Source organism: Heliconius melpomene, chromosome 21 (genome assembly GCF_056956725.1).
Source record: "Heliconius melpomene rosina isolate 202511_hmr_F chromosome 21, ASM5695672v1, whole genome shotgun sequence".
NCBI classification, from domain to species: domain Eukaryota; kingdom Metazoa; phylum Arthropoda; class Insecta; order Lepidoptera; family Nymphalidae; genus Heliconius; species Heliconius melpomene.
The window spans coordinates 13,958,775-13,971,516 of record NC_140409.1 but is presented as its reverse complement, the minus strand read 5'-3'; the positions used below and the strand labels follow the sequence as shown (position 1 = coordinate 13,971,516).

Here is a 12,742-nt window from a genome sequence, read left to right as displayed (position 1 = left end):
AGATTTTGTATCGAATGTCCCATCAAACGCCATCTGGACGAATGGCTGGCAAATTGTTCACTTAGAGTTCCACGGATCTACTCTATATAACGAAAACTTTTCATTTTGCTTCTGTACGTGCGCGAAAGATGTCGCTCTTCGCGAAATGTCAGTCCCAAATGTGCCAAATATATTTTTCCCATCTGGAAGATGGAGGATCTTATTACAATTATTCAATAATGAATTATATGTACATTTATTAGCAGAATTTTTTTGTTATCTATTAATTTTTTCTGTAAATTAAATCATGACTTGTCCATCAATACTGACGGGGCATCAATAAGAGTTGGTCTCGCATCGTCGGTGCGTCGGAGTTATTCCCAGCTCGCGGGTGTCGGGCGGACGGAGGCGGGCGGGGGCGGTCAGTGCGCGGGCGTAGCCTCAGTGTGGCGTGCGCCGCCGCCGCCATGGGCAACCAATCTTCCGCACACTCCCACAAGACCAGGAAAAACGTCCACTGGAAGTCAGCAGGTGATTATAATACCCTCAAACATGCACTCCTGACCCCTCGCAACGATTGCACCTACACCCGCTAGCAAAAGATGCCGATCGACGCCCCAGCCTACACAGCTATTTTTAAAAAGACCGCTCGCTGCGAGCGTGGCGCACCAAAACAAAGCCCTGGGTTCATGTAACAATTACACACCTTTTATTAGCAACGTAATGTCAATTTGATGTTTTCAAATGTACATATTATGTGATAATTACGAGCGTGCTTGGAAAATTTATACAATAGCTATAGATCGTTTGCTTTCTTATTCCAGGGCGGCCGGCGCTTCCGGGCAAGCCAGATATTATTCCACTTTTGACGGATGATGAGCCCAATGCAATTACGTTGAAATGGGCGCCGCCAGCGCATGACGGAGGCGCACCGCTTCGTGGTTATCAAGTAGAATGCAATCGGCTTGGGTCAGTGGATTGGGTTCGGACAGCGCCCCCTATCGTTTTGCGACCTGAGCTTTTGCTGACAGGATTAGAGCCTCCACACCGCTACCAGTTCCGCGTCGCGGCTATAAACGCCGTCGGCCGCTCTGAGTACAGTGAACTCTCTGATGTCCTCACTGTTAACTCTGACAATCCAATCCAGCAACCGCCGTTATTCCTTCAACATCTCGAAGATGTGATCGCTCTCGAAAATGACAAAACAGAATTCCGAGTGTCGTTCTCGGGTTTGCCTCCGCCGACTATAGCGTGGTTCAAAGACGATTACGAAATATTCAGTAGTAGAAGGACAGCGATATCTACTGACGAATCTTCTAGTGTGCTAATTTTTCATCAAACGCTACCCAGCGATGAGGGAGAGATTAAATGCACTGCAACTAATCGCGCCGGTCACGCCGTGAGTAGAGCTAGGCTGTCACTGGAGGCAGCTCCTAAGTTGCGATATCCGAGACAATACGAAGATGGGTTATTATACGAAATAAACGAAACTGTTTTCTTGAAAACAACGATTGTGGGCAAACCCATACCTGTCATTGAATGGCGCCATGATAGTCAACCAGTAATTGTTGATGAACGTGTTCAAATTACAAATACATCGAAGTTTTCTATGTTAAAAATAAACGCGGCAAGGCGAAGCGACCGTGGTGAATACCAAGTGCACGCGAGAAATATTATAGGAGAGGATACTGCAGCCTTTTTGGTAACAATTACCGCCCCTCCAGATCCTCCTAGAAACGTTACAGTAACTAGACAGGTTGACAAGTCCATTACATTGGACTGGGAGCCTCCTGAAGATGACGGTGGCTGTCGAATTGGTAACTATGTCATAGAATACTATCGCAGCGGCTGGAATGTTTGGTTAAAAGCAACAACCAGCCGTAAAACTACTGTTACACTCTTTGACCTAATCGAAGGAAGCCAATACAGATTTCGCGTGAAAGCAGAGAGTCCTTACGGTATGAGTGCACCTAGTACAGAATCCGATACCGTTAAGATTCCAGGTCGGGCAGTAGATATGGAGTTTTTGGCTGTCGAATCTCGAATTATTAATGATGTGTTGACGAGAGAGGAGGGCGAAATCCCTGTATCTCCTGCACCAAGGAGAAAAAGATCGGCCGCAGCGCCAGCAACCGCTCCTGTGCCAGAAGCTGCATCATCTGTACCTTTGCGGAAACACAAAAAAGTGTCAACCCCCAACGAGGCCACTAGCAATGAGTTCATGTTGGTGCTGTACCCGGACGCCAAAAAATCTGATGACAAAACTGGTGAGTAAAATTCGTTGATATAATGGAACATAACATAACATAGAAAACAATAGAATTCTATGAAAGAATAGAATTATTGTAAAAAAAACACTTTTTAAATTCCAAATTCGTAGATATTTTTATTTACGAGTATATAATTTTATTTTGGACAAAATCACTATATTAGCTGCAGAATGTAGTTTTACTTCAATTAAATTTTGTAAAAAAAAAAACAATTATTAATTCTTTAAGAAACGCTCAAGCGAATGTTTCCTGATTTTTTATGTTTACTTATTCCTTGCATTTGCTTAGTTAGCAGAAAAAATCTACAAACATACAGACTATAAGTTGGGACGAATCATTACTTTATTAGATACATTTTGGTATATGATATTTAGATTAATATTAACAGAAAGAAAAATTTGCCGTTTATAAGGTTATCTATGCTTATCTATACTTATAATAAAATTGTAAGAGGGTCGGTGTCTGTACTTGGAAGATATTTAAAAACAATGTTCTTGGGAACCTTTATTAACCTAATAGAACCCAAAACAATGATATTTTTTTTCCTGCTTCTCTGTTTGTCTGTGCGTTTGTTATCGCTAATCTCAAAATTGACTTAACCGATTTAGATGCGGTTTTCACTATTGGATTCTGGCCCGCTTCCGAACACATATAGGGTTTATTTTATTAGAATAGGTTCACAAATAAAAAAGTTATGTCAATTTAAAGTATTTAGTTCGACAAATTTGCTAATTGCCGGAACAGTTATTTTATACAACTGTTTTACTGAATTGACTGAATCTTTAGTTTTCAATTTCTTTTATAATATTTCTATTTCAAGCGGGCGTAGCCCCGCACAGGCCCACTAGTTTTACAATATTTTCCTTTATTTATAAACATATTTTTATGCATTACGCAATTGTAAAGTTGTAGGTTATATGGTAGGTCGTGGCGCAGTAAAACAGCGTCTGTAAACGCGTAGGTTTTAGGTTCGATCCTTAATCGGTATAATTTTATCCCTTTTCCACATTCTGATAATTTCTGGCATTAAGTTCCGCCACTCAACAATCTCACGAAATTTCGCCGGAAAGTGGGAAACGGAGTGTCTCAACACCGGGTTCCCTTTATCTATTCTGCTATGAGCGAAAAGCGTGAAGCTTATTCATATAATAGTTTATAGCTCAAGCTATTGGCCTACTGCTATTATTACACTGACGACTAAAATACCACCGTAAAATTGTTATACGCGTCCACTATAAATTACAATGCTTTTGCTTTCATTTGTTCTATGTAAGTAACTGGTTCGATTCCTATAGTTTGTATGGCTCGTTATGTTAAGTGTGGTACTGCAAAATAAATGCAATTCAAAAATCTATATTTCACATGAAATTACTTTTTCTTAAAGGATGTGTTTAAATAATAATTGTTATGATGCCGCAAAAAGTCTTGCTTTGCGCACAATTTTCTTTGCTATTTAAATAGATTTTGTAAACCTATTTATTACAGTACTCCCTAACCTATCTACAACAAAAAATCGATTTTCTGAGTCCAATGGTAACGAGATCACTCTGTAACGAAACTCTAATAGTCTCATACTGATGTATATAGATATAAGGTTTTCTAGGCTATTTACAGATTATTATATTAAATTATTATTGAACGATAATATGCATAATAATTAATTATTATATTTTTATAAATTAAAAGTAAAAGCGAATAATATTTAAAATATTATACAGTGAACCATGTACAATGTACATACGTATCTACATACAAACAAGTACATACAAGAACCATATATTGGCAGCTGCGTCAAATTCTTAAGAAAATAAGTAGAAATTTTATTATGCAATGTTTATATTAGTATACTTATCTGTTTATTTTTGAGTGAATCAATCAATGTTTTCTTATAGAATGATGAACGGCTTTGTGTAATGATTGATGAGCAATTGCGAACTTGATTTCTTTATCTCTATATATAATAAAACACTAAAAATATTTTGTCTGTACATTTAGTATTTTTGACTGAAATGGATAGAGGGACACTTAAAAAGAATAATAGAAAGCAATAATATATTTTTTTAATTTCTTGTCTCTCTCTCTGTATGTATGGTCACGCTAATCTCTGAAAGTACTGAACCGATTTACGTAAAACTTTCACCAATTTCTTTGTTTTAAACCAGCTTAACATCTAAAGTTTGTTTCATGAAAATCGGTTCATTAAAAAAAGTTATAGTCATTTGAATGAACTCAAGGCATGAGTTAGTTTGGCAAATATATAGCAATCCATAAGAATCCATATCTATACTTATACTTATAATCAATATGTATTTGTTTGTAATAAATCTGTATTTTTAACCGACTTTCAAAACAAGGAGGAGGTTCTCAATTAAACATTTTCGATTCGATTTATTTATTCGATTAATTATTTTAGATTCGATTTCGATATTGGATTATTCGATTCGATTTTTGTAATATGCAATCATTACAGTTATTTTACAAAGAATATGATAAATTCCTACCTAAATCAATAATTTAACATTTAAAGCTGTCTTAAATTAAATTATTCCTTGACATCAATACATTTGACTGTCAATTCTGTTTATTAAATGAATAATCAAGTAGTTCAAGCGGGCAAAGCTGCGGGGGTCCGCTAGTTCTTAAATAGAATTTAACGCCATGACTTTTTTAAATTCTTGTGACGTAGTTGCTAAACGGTTAAAGATACTCATACGAGTACATATGTATGTTGTACGTACTAGTTGTGGATTCGATGTATATTTTTTTGAAAATATCTTTGTTTCCTAAGCCTTGTTAGATAAAGCATAGTTTTAGGTTGTATCATCCAACCAGTTACATCTTTTCGATAGACGGAAAACATAAAATAAGTATATTAACAAAGTATATTAAAAAATAAATAAGAAAAACAATATTTTAATCTTATATGTATGTTACGTACTTAGGTACTACGTATGCGAATGCCAACTGAAACTGCCGTGGAAGCTCTGAATTAACACTGCGAAATAAATATTAATATATATGTATATATTTGATATTTTATAAAAAAATGTGTATAAATTGTTATTGTATTTTAATAAAACTTTATAAATAATTGAATATTTTATATATATTTCAGAGAAAAGAAAGTCGTTCCAGTTGGACTTAGAAGATGCTTTATCACCTCCACCTATCTCACTATCAGCACCAGAACTTAGCTCTAGATGTGTCATGCCCTTTAAACCACTTCGAAATGCAGTCAGTTCTACCGAATTACTCCACGAGCGTGCAATGGCAAGGTTTTATAAAGCGGTTGCATTAGAAGAAGAACAATCTAAAAGTAAAACACTACACCGAGAACCCAATCACATTCCGTATACCGATACTAAACGTACCGATCGTAAAGATAGTAATGAAAAGCCGAAAAACAATAACATAGAATCTAATGTCAAAACTCCGGAAATATTTATAAAATCAGACTCTATGGAAGCTAAAGAAATTAAATTTTTATCCAATCGACAGGATTCTGATGTATCTGATAAGTGGCAGAATATGTCGTTTGATGATGATTACACTGCGAGTACTGTGTCAACAGATGGAGATTATTCTGAAGAAGAAGACAGCCTTGCTGAGGATGAGGCGAGAGAAAATATTTTATTGGAAGAGGCAGAAACATATAATCCACGAAACAAGGTAACACGGCCGTCATCATCACCTGTCGAAGAAACTATAAAAATTGAAGAAGAATATGAATCTGAGGATGAACCCATGAAACTTTCACCTCTTCCAGATCCAAATTTTGTGCCAAAACCGATTTTGAAAAAAAGAGATGGTGATTTAGAGAAAGATGTAGAATTAAAGCTGACAAAACAAGAAAAATATTTCCCAAATAAACAAAAAAAGGAAGATAAAGTTAACTTACTTAAGAAAATTACAAAACAAAAACCTTTTAGTTTTCCTAAAATAGGTAACAAAAAAGAAAAACAAAATATAGAATCTGTCCCAAAAGTTTGTGAAGAAAAGTCCATAAAAAAGGATGAATTAACAGAGGATACAATTAGTGATGAAGGTAAGACTGTCATAGATTATTATGGTAATATTGTCAAAGAGTATGGTAGTCACAAGAAATCTAGCACTCCACTTTATTTAAATACAGAGGACTTAAAGCAAGTTGCAGAACAGCAGGTAAATAAAAATATAAAACCTGAGCTGATAGTAGGATCGAAGAAAAAAATTGTTAAAAAGGATTTAAAAAATCAAGAAAATTTGCTAAAACAAAAAAGTAAGCCTAATAATATAGCTAATAAAGAAAAGACGAAACCACAAAAAACTAAGCAATCAATCGAAGTAAAAGATAGAAAGGCAAATGAAATTAAAGAGAAAAATCCTCTTAACTTACAACATAAGATAAAAAAACCTGCGATTAAAAGTAAGCTAGATACACAAATTGTTTTGAAAACCACAGAACGAGCAACTGTTGTTATACCAATAGATTATAAAAAGCTAGAAGAAAGAGCTAAGGTAAATGTTAGGTCAGCGATCGATTACACAGTGGACGTTTGCTTATTACTCCTCGCTTTCTGGGTTTACTTCTTCAAAGATGAGAGATTAGCAATTCCATTTTTAATTCTCATCATCTATCGTCAATTGCAAGAGACTATATTCCAAAATATCCCCGAATGGATAAATCGCCACACGCCCCTGTGGTTAAAGAAGAAAACTTCTTGACAATTCCCAAAAATGTTGTGCGATTTGCTTGTGAGCTGTGTGTTGTGCTATATCGTGATTTAATTCACTCTATAATAAATAATATATGAAAAAGTTTTTATATGTTTTATGATCCATTATAAAAAAAATATGTAAAATCTATAGGGCAACGATAAATAATCATTTGTAATACATTTCGAAAATTTGTTTTTTACTAAATCATCAGTAATAAAATTAATATGTTTGACTATAAACACTGTAAACGGTGTATAAGGTTTATATCACAGTTCAAAATACCAATAACCGAGTGTATAGCACAGGAGCCCCCAAGAAAAGTATTTGATCCAAAACTTTGTTCTTTGCGGGATAAAGGATTAGTGCTCGGTATATATTATAATGAAAATGTGACAGGCGAAGAAGCAATACTAACGGCTAGTGCCCAAAAATTTGACAAAAAATGTTGTGGGAAACTATGGAGTCAGCTAAAATTGACACCGATACCTCGACTAGGCGAATACAGAATATTTTACGATTTAGACAGTACTTACGGTTATGTGGCGGTTGCTGGGCTTGGGACGGAATGCTTAAGTTTTAACAAAACTGAACAAATGGATGAAAGTAAGGAAGCTATACGTATAGCGTCCGGTGTAGGTACTAGTGCCCTACAAAAATTTAAACCTTCCTTTATCGATGTGGAATCATTTGGAAATGCTGAGGCGGCAGCAGAAGGAGCTACCTTATCTACTTGGAAATTTCAAGAATATAAAAGTAGGACAAGTACAGAAATTATTCCTAAAGCAAAGCTCCAACTTTTTGATGATTGTGATACTGAAGGTTGGAATATAGGAACATTAAAAGCTGAATCACAGAATTTAGCACGTTTTCTCCAAGAAATGCCTCCTAATATTCTTAATCCAATTTCTTTTGCTAAAATTGCTGTGGACTTATTATGTGAATTAGATATTAATGTAGAAGTCAAAACTCAAGGTTGGGCTGCAAGCCACAATATGGGGGGATTCGTTGCTATAGGTAAATCATCAGTACAGCCACCTTTATACGTAGAAATTAGCTATTTCGGGGCAGACGAACGTACTAGGCCTGTTGTACTAATTGGCAAGGGTGTTACATTCGACAGTGGAAGTATTGATCTTAGGTCACCAAAAGAATTAAGATATATGAAAGGTGACATGGCAGGGGCAGCGTGTGTTGTAGCTATAACCCGTGCTGCTGCCATTCTTAAGCTTCCTATAAATATTCGTGGAATTTTGCCTCTATGTGAGCTAATGTCAAGTGGAATGGGTCCTAAATTTGGAGACGTGGTTTCTAGTGTCAGTGGCAAGAGCATACAAATAAGAGTACCTTCGATGGAAGGTCGTCTTCTTGTAGCTGATAGTTTGGTATATGCAAGAAATTATTGGCCGAAATTTATCCTCGATATAGGGACAATGTCTAAAGAATTACTTTACACGTTAGGAGGCGCTGCTTGCGCGTGTTATACAAACTCTGAAGAGTTATTTTGCTATGCAGAAGCCGCGAGTGGTCAAACAGGAGATAGGATTTGGAGAATGCCACTATGGAAGTTTTATGAAGACCGTATAAAGTGTTGCGAGGTTGCTGACCTTGCAAATACATCTATTGACAACATTGGAGACTCCCCTAATTGCGCAGCTTTTCTACAACAATTTGTTTGTGATAGCAAATGGATTCACTTTGATACATATAACGTTGCTTATACTAAAGGTTTAGATTTCCAGTATCTTGGCCGAGGCATGACGGGTAGGCCCACGAGGACGGTCATTGAAATGATCTTCCAATTGTTAGCGAACTCTAAATTGTGATTTTTTGTACAGGTTCATAGATTCTGTAAGAAACAATTTTTCGAAACAATTGTTATGTATAGTTGTCGTATAATAAACCTGCCAAAAATATAATTTTCTTTATTACCTGTATATATAATAAGTAAATATAAATTGTCATTAATTTTGATATTCCTGAACACTTCTTAAATTATCTACAAATTAGTAGACAAATTAAAAATGATTTTGAATCTTGTAAAAGCATTGAAAATTGAACTGAAAATCTAGAAATTATCCAAATTTCTATTAACCAGACCAGATGGCGTTACGCCCAGCCGCGTCCGAAACGTTGCCAGGTTCTTGGCATAGAGACGCTGGACGACTTTGTCTCATTGCCAGTGCGAGAAAATGAAAATAACTCTTTCCCCGAATGGAAAACGAACCCACAAACATCGCGTTTACATTCCAATGCTGTGCCGCTTCGGCACTACACCCTCGGCCTCTACTCGTATGTAATCCTGTGAAAATAATAATTTTAATATATTTGACCTACATCTCTTAATTATTGTCGTATTCAGACAAAATTAGTTTAACTCTTAGTATGAAAAATAACAGGGAGGTTTACAGACATATTCAGTATAGTGTCGTTTTTATGATAAGACAAAAGGACAAATTTGATAAGACTGATTTTCTTATAATGCACATTAATTCATTAATAAAATGATTAATTAAAATTTGATTAAGTATCATTTATAAAATAGTTTTTTTTTATTGTGTGTTAACAGAGGGAAAGTTTAAGACAATTCCACTAATGAATTAGTAACTTCATATCGTCGCGTCGCTCTGGTGTAAAGACAAAAGCGCGGCGTTAAGTTCCGCCACTCAACACGCAATGCCTCGAAAAATTCGGCAGAATTTCGGCAGAATTTTCGGCAGAATTTTCTCTGCCTACCCTGAAGTATGCAGCGTGACGATTAAAAAATCCATAAAATCGTGTCTACATATACCTACCTATTTCTCAATTATTCTATAATGTCATTAAGAAATATTATAACATACATTTAATTATACAATGGAAACATACTCACAGTAACTGAATGTCTGACTTCTATTAAATTCCGAGCGAGTCGGACCCGCATGTAACAAATTATTTTACTTGAGCGCGGGAAATTCAGCAAGATAGCGGCGGAACAGATTATATAAAATGAAATGAATTATTATATGAATAAGATAAGTATATTGTTTTATAATAAAATGTAGATTATAAATAGCTACAACAACCTTACTACGCTATCAAATTACTAAGCCTGTTTGCTTTACTTGGCACCGACTTCAAAATTATAAAATTTTTGTGTAATTATTTTTTAGAAGTTTAGAAAGCGTTAAGCGTTGTTAGAAGTTGGTTGTTCTTTTTGTTAAAAATTAATTCATGCTATCTACAATTATCGAATATTTATGTCAATTGAAAGATTTTAAATGTTAACTGTCACAACTAATTGTTTACGGTTAAACGTTCTTTATTAAGTTAGAAATAAAATATTATAAGGTACGTAATATTGAGATCACGGTAAGAGTAGATTGTAATAATAGGAAATTATTACAATCTACTCTTACCGTGATCTCAAAATGTAACATATAATTTTAAACTTTCATAATTATAAAAGCATTTTTTACCAACAGCAGCATATATATCATTAAAAATACCTAATTGTCATTTTAAGATGGAGTCTAGGTAAACGACGGAATTGAAGCCAGGAACAGTTTGCTGCTCTCATAGAGTTCATGAAAATGTATGTAAAATATTAACTAATTTGTAAAAGTCTGTCATATCTTAATCACTCATACTGAGATATGTAAAACAAGAGCAAGTCAAAACCAAAAAAAGGATACTTTAATAAAAAATAAATAATGCTACTGTTGGTAGCTACTACTCCACATAGCAACAGAATAAAGGGCACTTGGGGTTGTGGCAGCTTGATGGGTGTATATAATCCAGTCTCTTTGATATAGACAGGTTTTGGTGACAGTTACTTCTGCATGTATATTATTTCGATTCGGTGACGTCGGCTTCCATCTTGACGTGGTAGGCTGGGCGTTCACTAATGTTGGGCTGAAAGGTACCGGCGAGATATTCCGCCAGTATCTTCTTCTTTCCTCCGCAGAGTAGCGCAGCGAGCCATCCGCATGATATAGCGGGTGGGTGGCAGGCCGCCGCTTAGTTAACTGGCGGCAGAGTCGATTTAGCGTCGGTTGGTTCTCGTCTGCATCTGCGATCCAACGGTCCCACGGAGAGCTACGCGTATTTGTTCGATGAGCTGATTCAGTCGAGTCTTCAGGGCGGGGTCCCTTGTGCGCTGCCAGTCGTAGCGGATCTTGCGCTTCCGCTCTACGAGGTCACGTGTGCGTGTATCGATTGCGATGATTTGCGTGAAGAGGCTGGCAGCGTAGCCTCCGTCATTTCTTCCCGGATGATTGTGATGATCTTTGCCGCCAGCTAGTCTATATGAGAGGGAAGATTGATCGGCTCCGAAGTTAGGAGGCCGGGTCCGGGGTTACGAGAGGCAAGGGACTATACCATACCTTGGACGACATATAGCCTCTCTGCTGTGCGGGAAAATTCATTACACTTCAGCTTGCTAATCCTTTGGGCTACGTCGATAATATTGGTTCACTGTCAGATAACTTCATTTCGAATTCGAAATCAATTGATCTTTCAGAGATACTCCAAGCATAGCCCTTTTCATATCACGCTGAGAGACTTTAAACTGGTGGACCAGTGGCACTGTCAATGTCCACGTCTCGGCTCCGTATGTAAAATAATATGTTATTATTTACTACCAACTGACTGAATGACCCAATTTCTCCAAGGGCTGTACCAATTGTGATAAAAACCGTCTACAATGAATCGATGGCACGACGCTAAGTAGAGGGGTGAGGGTGAAGCGGATATTTGAGTGGCAAGAGGGTGGGATGGGTGCGCGCGCTGTCGCTACTGCATAACAACGCGGCGTGGCCGACCGTGCCCGTAGCGGCCAGACCGAGTTGCGTATTACCGCGATCGTATACACCACTTCGATTGGCGGTGAGTTTGGTGTGTTTTTTTTTCTTAATTAGCTTCTAAATTTAAATAGAAACAAGTTTTAGAATTTTTTTGGATGCATTTTGGTTTTTTTTTTTAATTGTTTTGTGAGTGATTTTTATAGAATTAGTGGTAAGACTGTCTGTTTTTTTGGTTAATTTTTTTATAGTTATTGAAGCTGTAACTATCGTACTGGCCTTTTTTCTAATGCAATTTATAAAGTTTCATAACGTATCTGTAGCCTAAAGCTACTTTTGTTACTAATATTTGACATAGATATTTATATTTTCTACGCTTTCTATGTTTTCTTTGTATAATTTTAATATGCAACTGCGATGTGATTTTTATATTATATTAATTTATTTTTGTTTTACGTATTAATATATTGCGACTGTTTGAAATTAGGCTAACCGCTATAAGCTAAGAAATGTATATTTATATTTAATAAATGAATTATTGCAATTTACTTGTTATTTTTTATATCATGGTAGACAGAGGAAGCACCTAGTGCTACGACACACCGTCGCGTCGGTTCGGTGTTAGATGAAGAAATTTCATTCCGTTCCGTTTATCGTTACGCGGGAGACACTTATAATATTAGATATATTTATTTATAAAAATATAAGTATAATCTCCTACTTTTCTTAATTACTATTTTTGAATTATTTTAAGAGTAGCCGCCTCCTGCCTCTTCGCCACGAAGTATTGCTTCTAATAAAAAGTCACATAAAACCTCAATTAACACTTGATTTTAGTATCTACAAATAGAATAGAATAGAATACTATAAAATTTCAAATTATACGTTTCGTTTCATGTTTTAAAACTAATTTATCTCCTTAAGGTTGGATTTTCTAAAAATCCTTTTTCCCTTATTTTATACAAAGGACTAAACTGCAAAATGTCTAAATATCTTTTTTAACTTCACGTTTTACTT

The 12,742-nt window shown here is 35.8% G+C and overlaps 2 protein-coding genes across 2 annotated transcripts; both read left to right on the top strand.

The window, feature by feature from the left end:
* The first annotated feature begins 357 nt into the window (after window positions 1–357).
* Window positions 358–8,860, top strand: MnM (myomesin and myosin binding protein). The gene is made up of 3 exons (XM_085206735.1): window positions 358–510; window positions 804–2,246; window positions 5,365–8,860. The coding sequence occupies exons 1-3, from the start codon at window positions 447–449 to the stop codon at window positions 6,951–6,953; spliced, it is 3,096 nt and encodes a 1,031-aa protein (XP_085062861.1). The 5' UTR covers window positions 358–446; the 3' UTR covers window positions 6,954–8,860.
* Window positions 7,172–8,860, top strand: LOC146527367 (cytosol aminopeptidase-like). The gene has a single exon (XM_085206736.1). The coding sequence runs from the start codon at window positions 7,172–7,174 to the stop codon at window positions 8,768–8,770; it is 1,599 nt and encodes a 532-aa protein (XP_085062862.1). The 3' UTR covers window positions 8,771–8,860.
* Window positions 8,861–12,742: the final 3,882 nt, after the last annotated feature.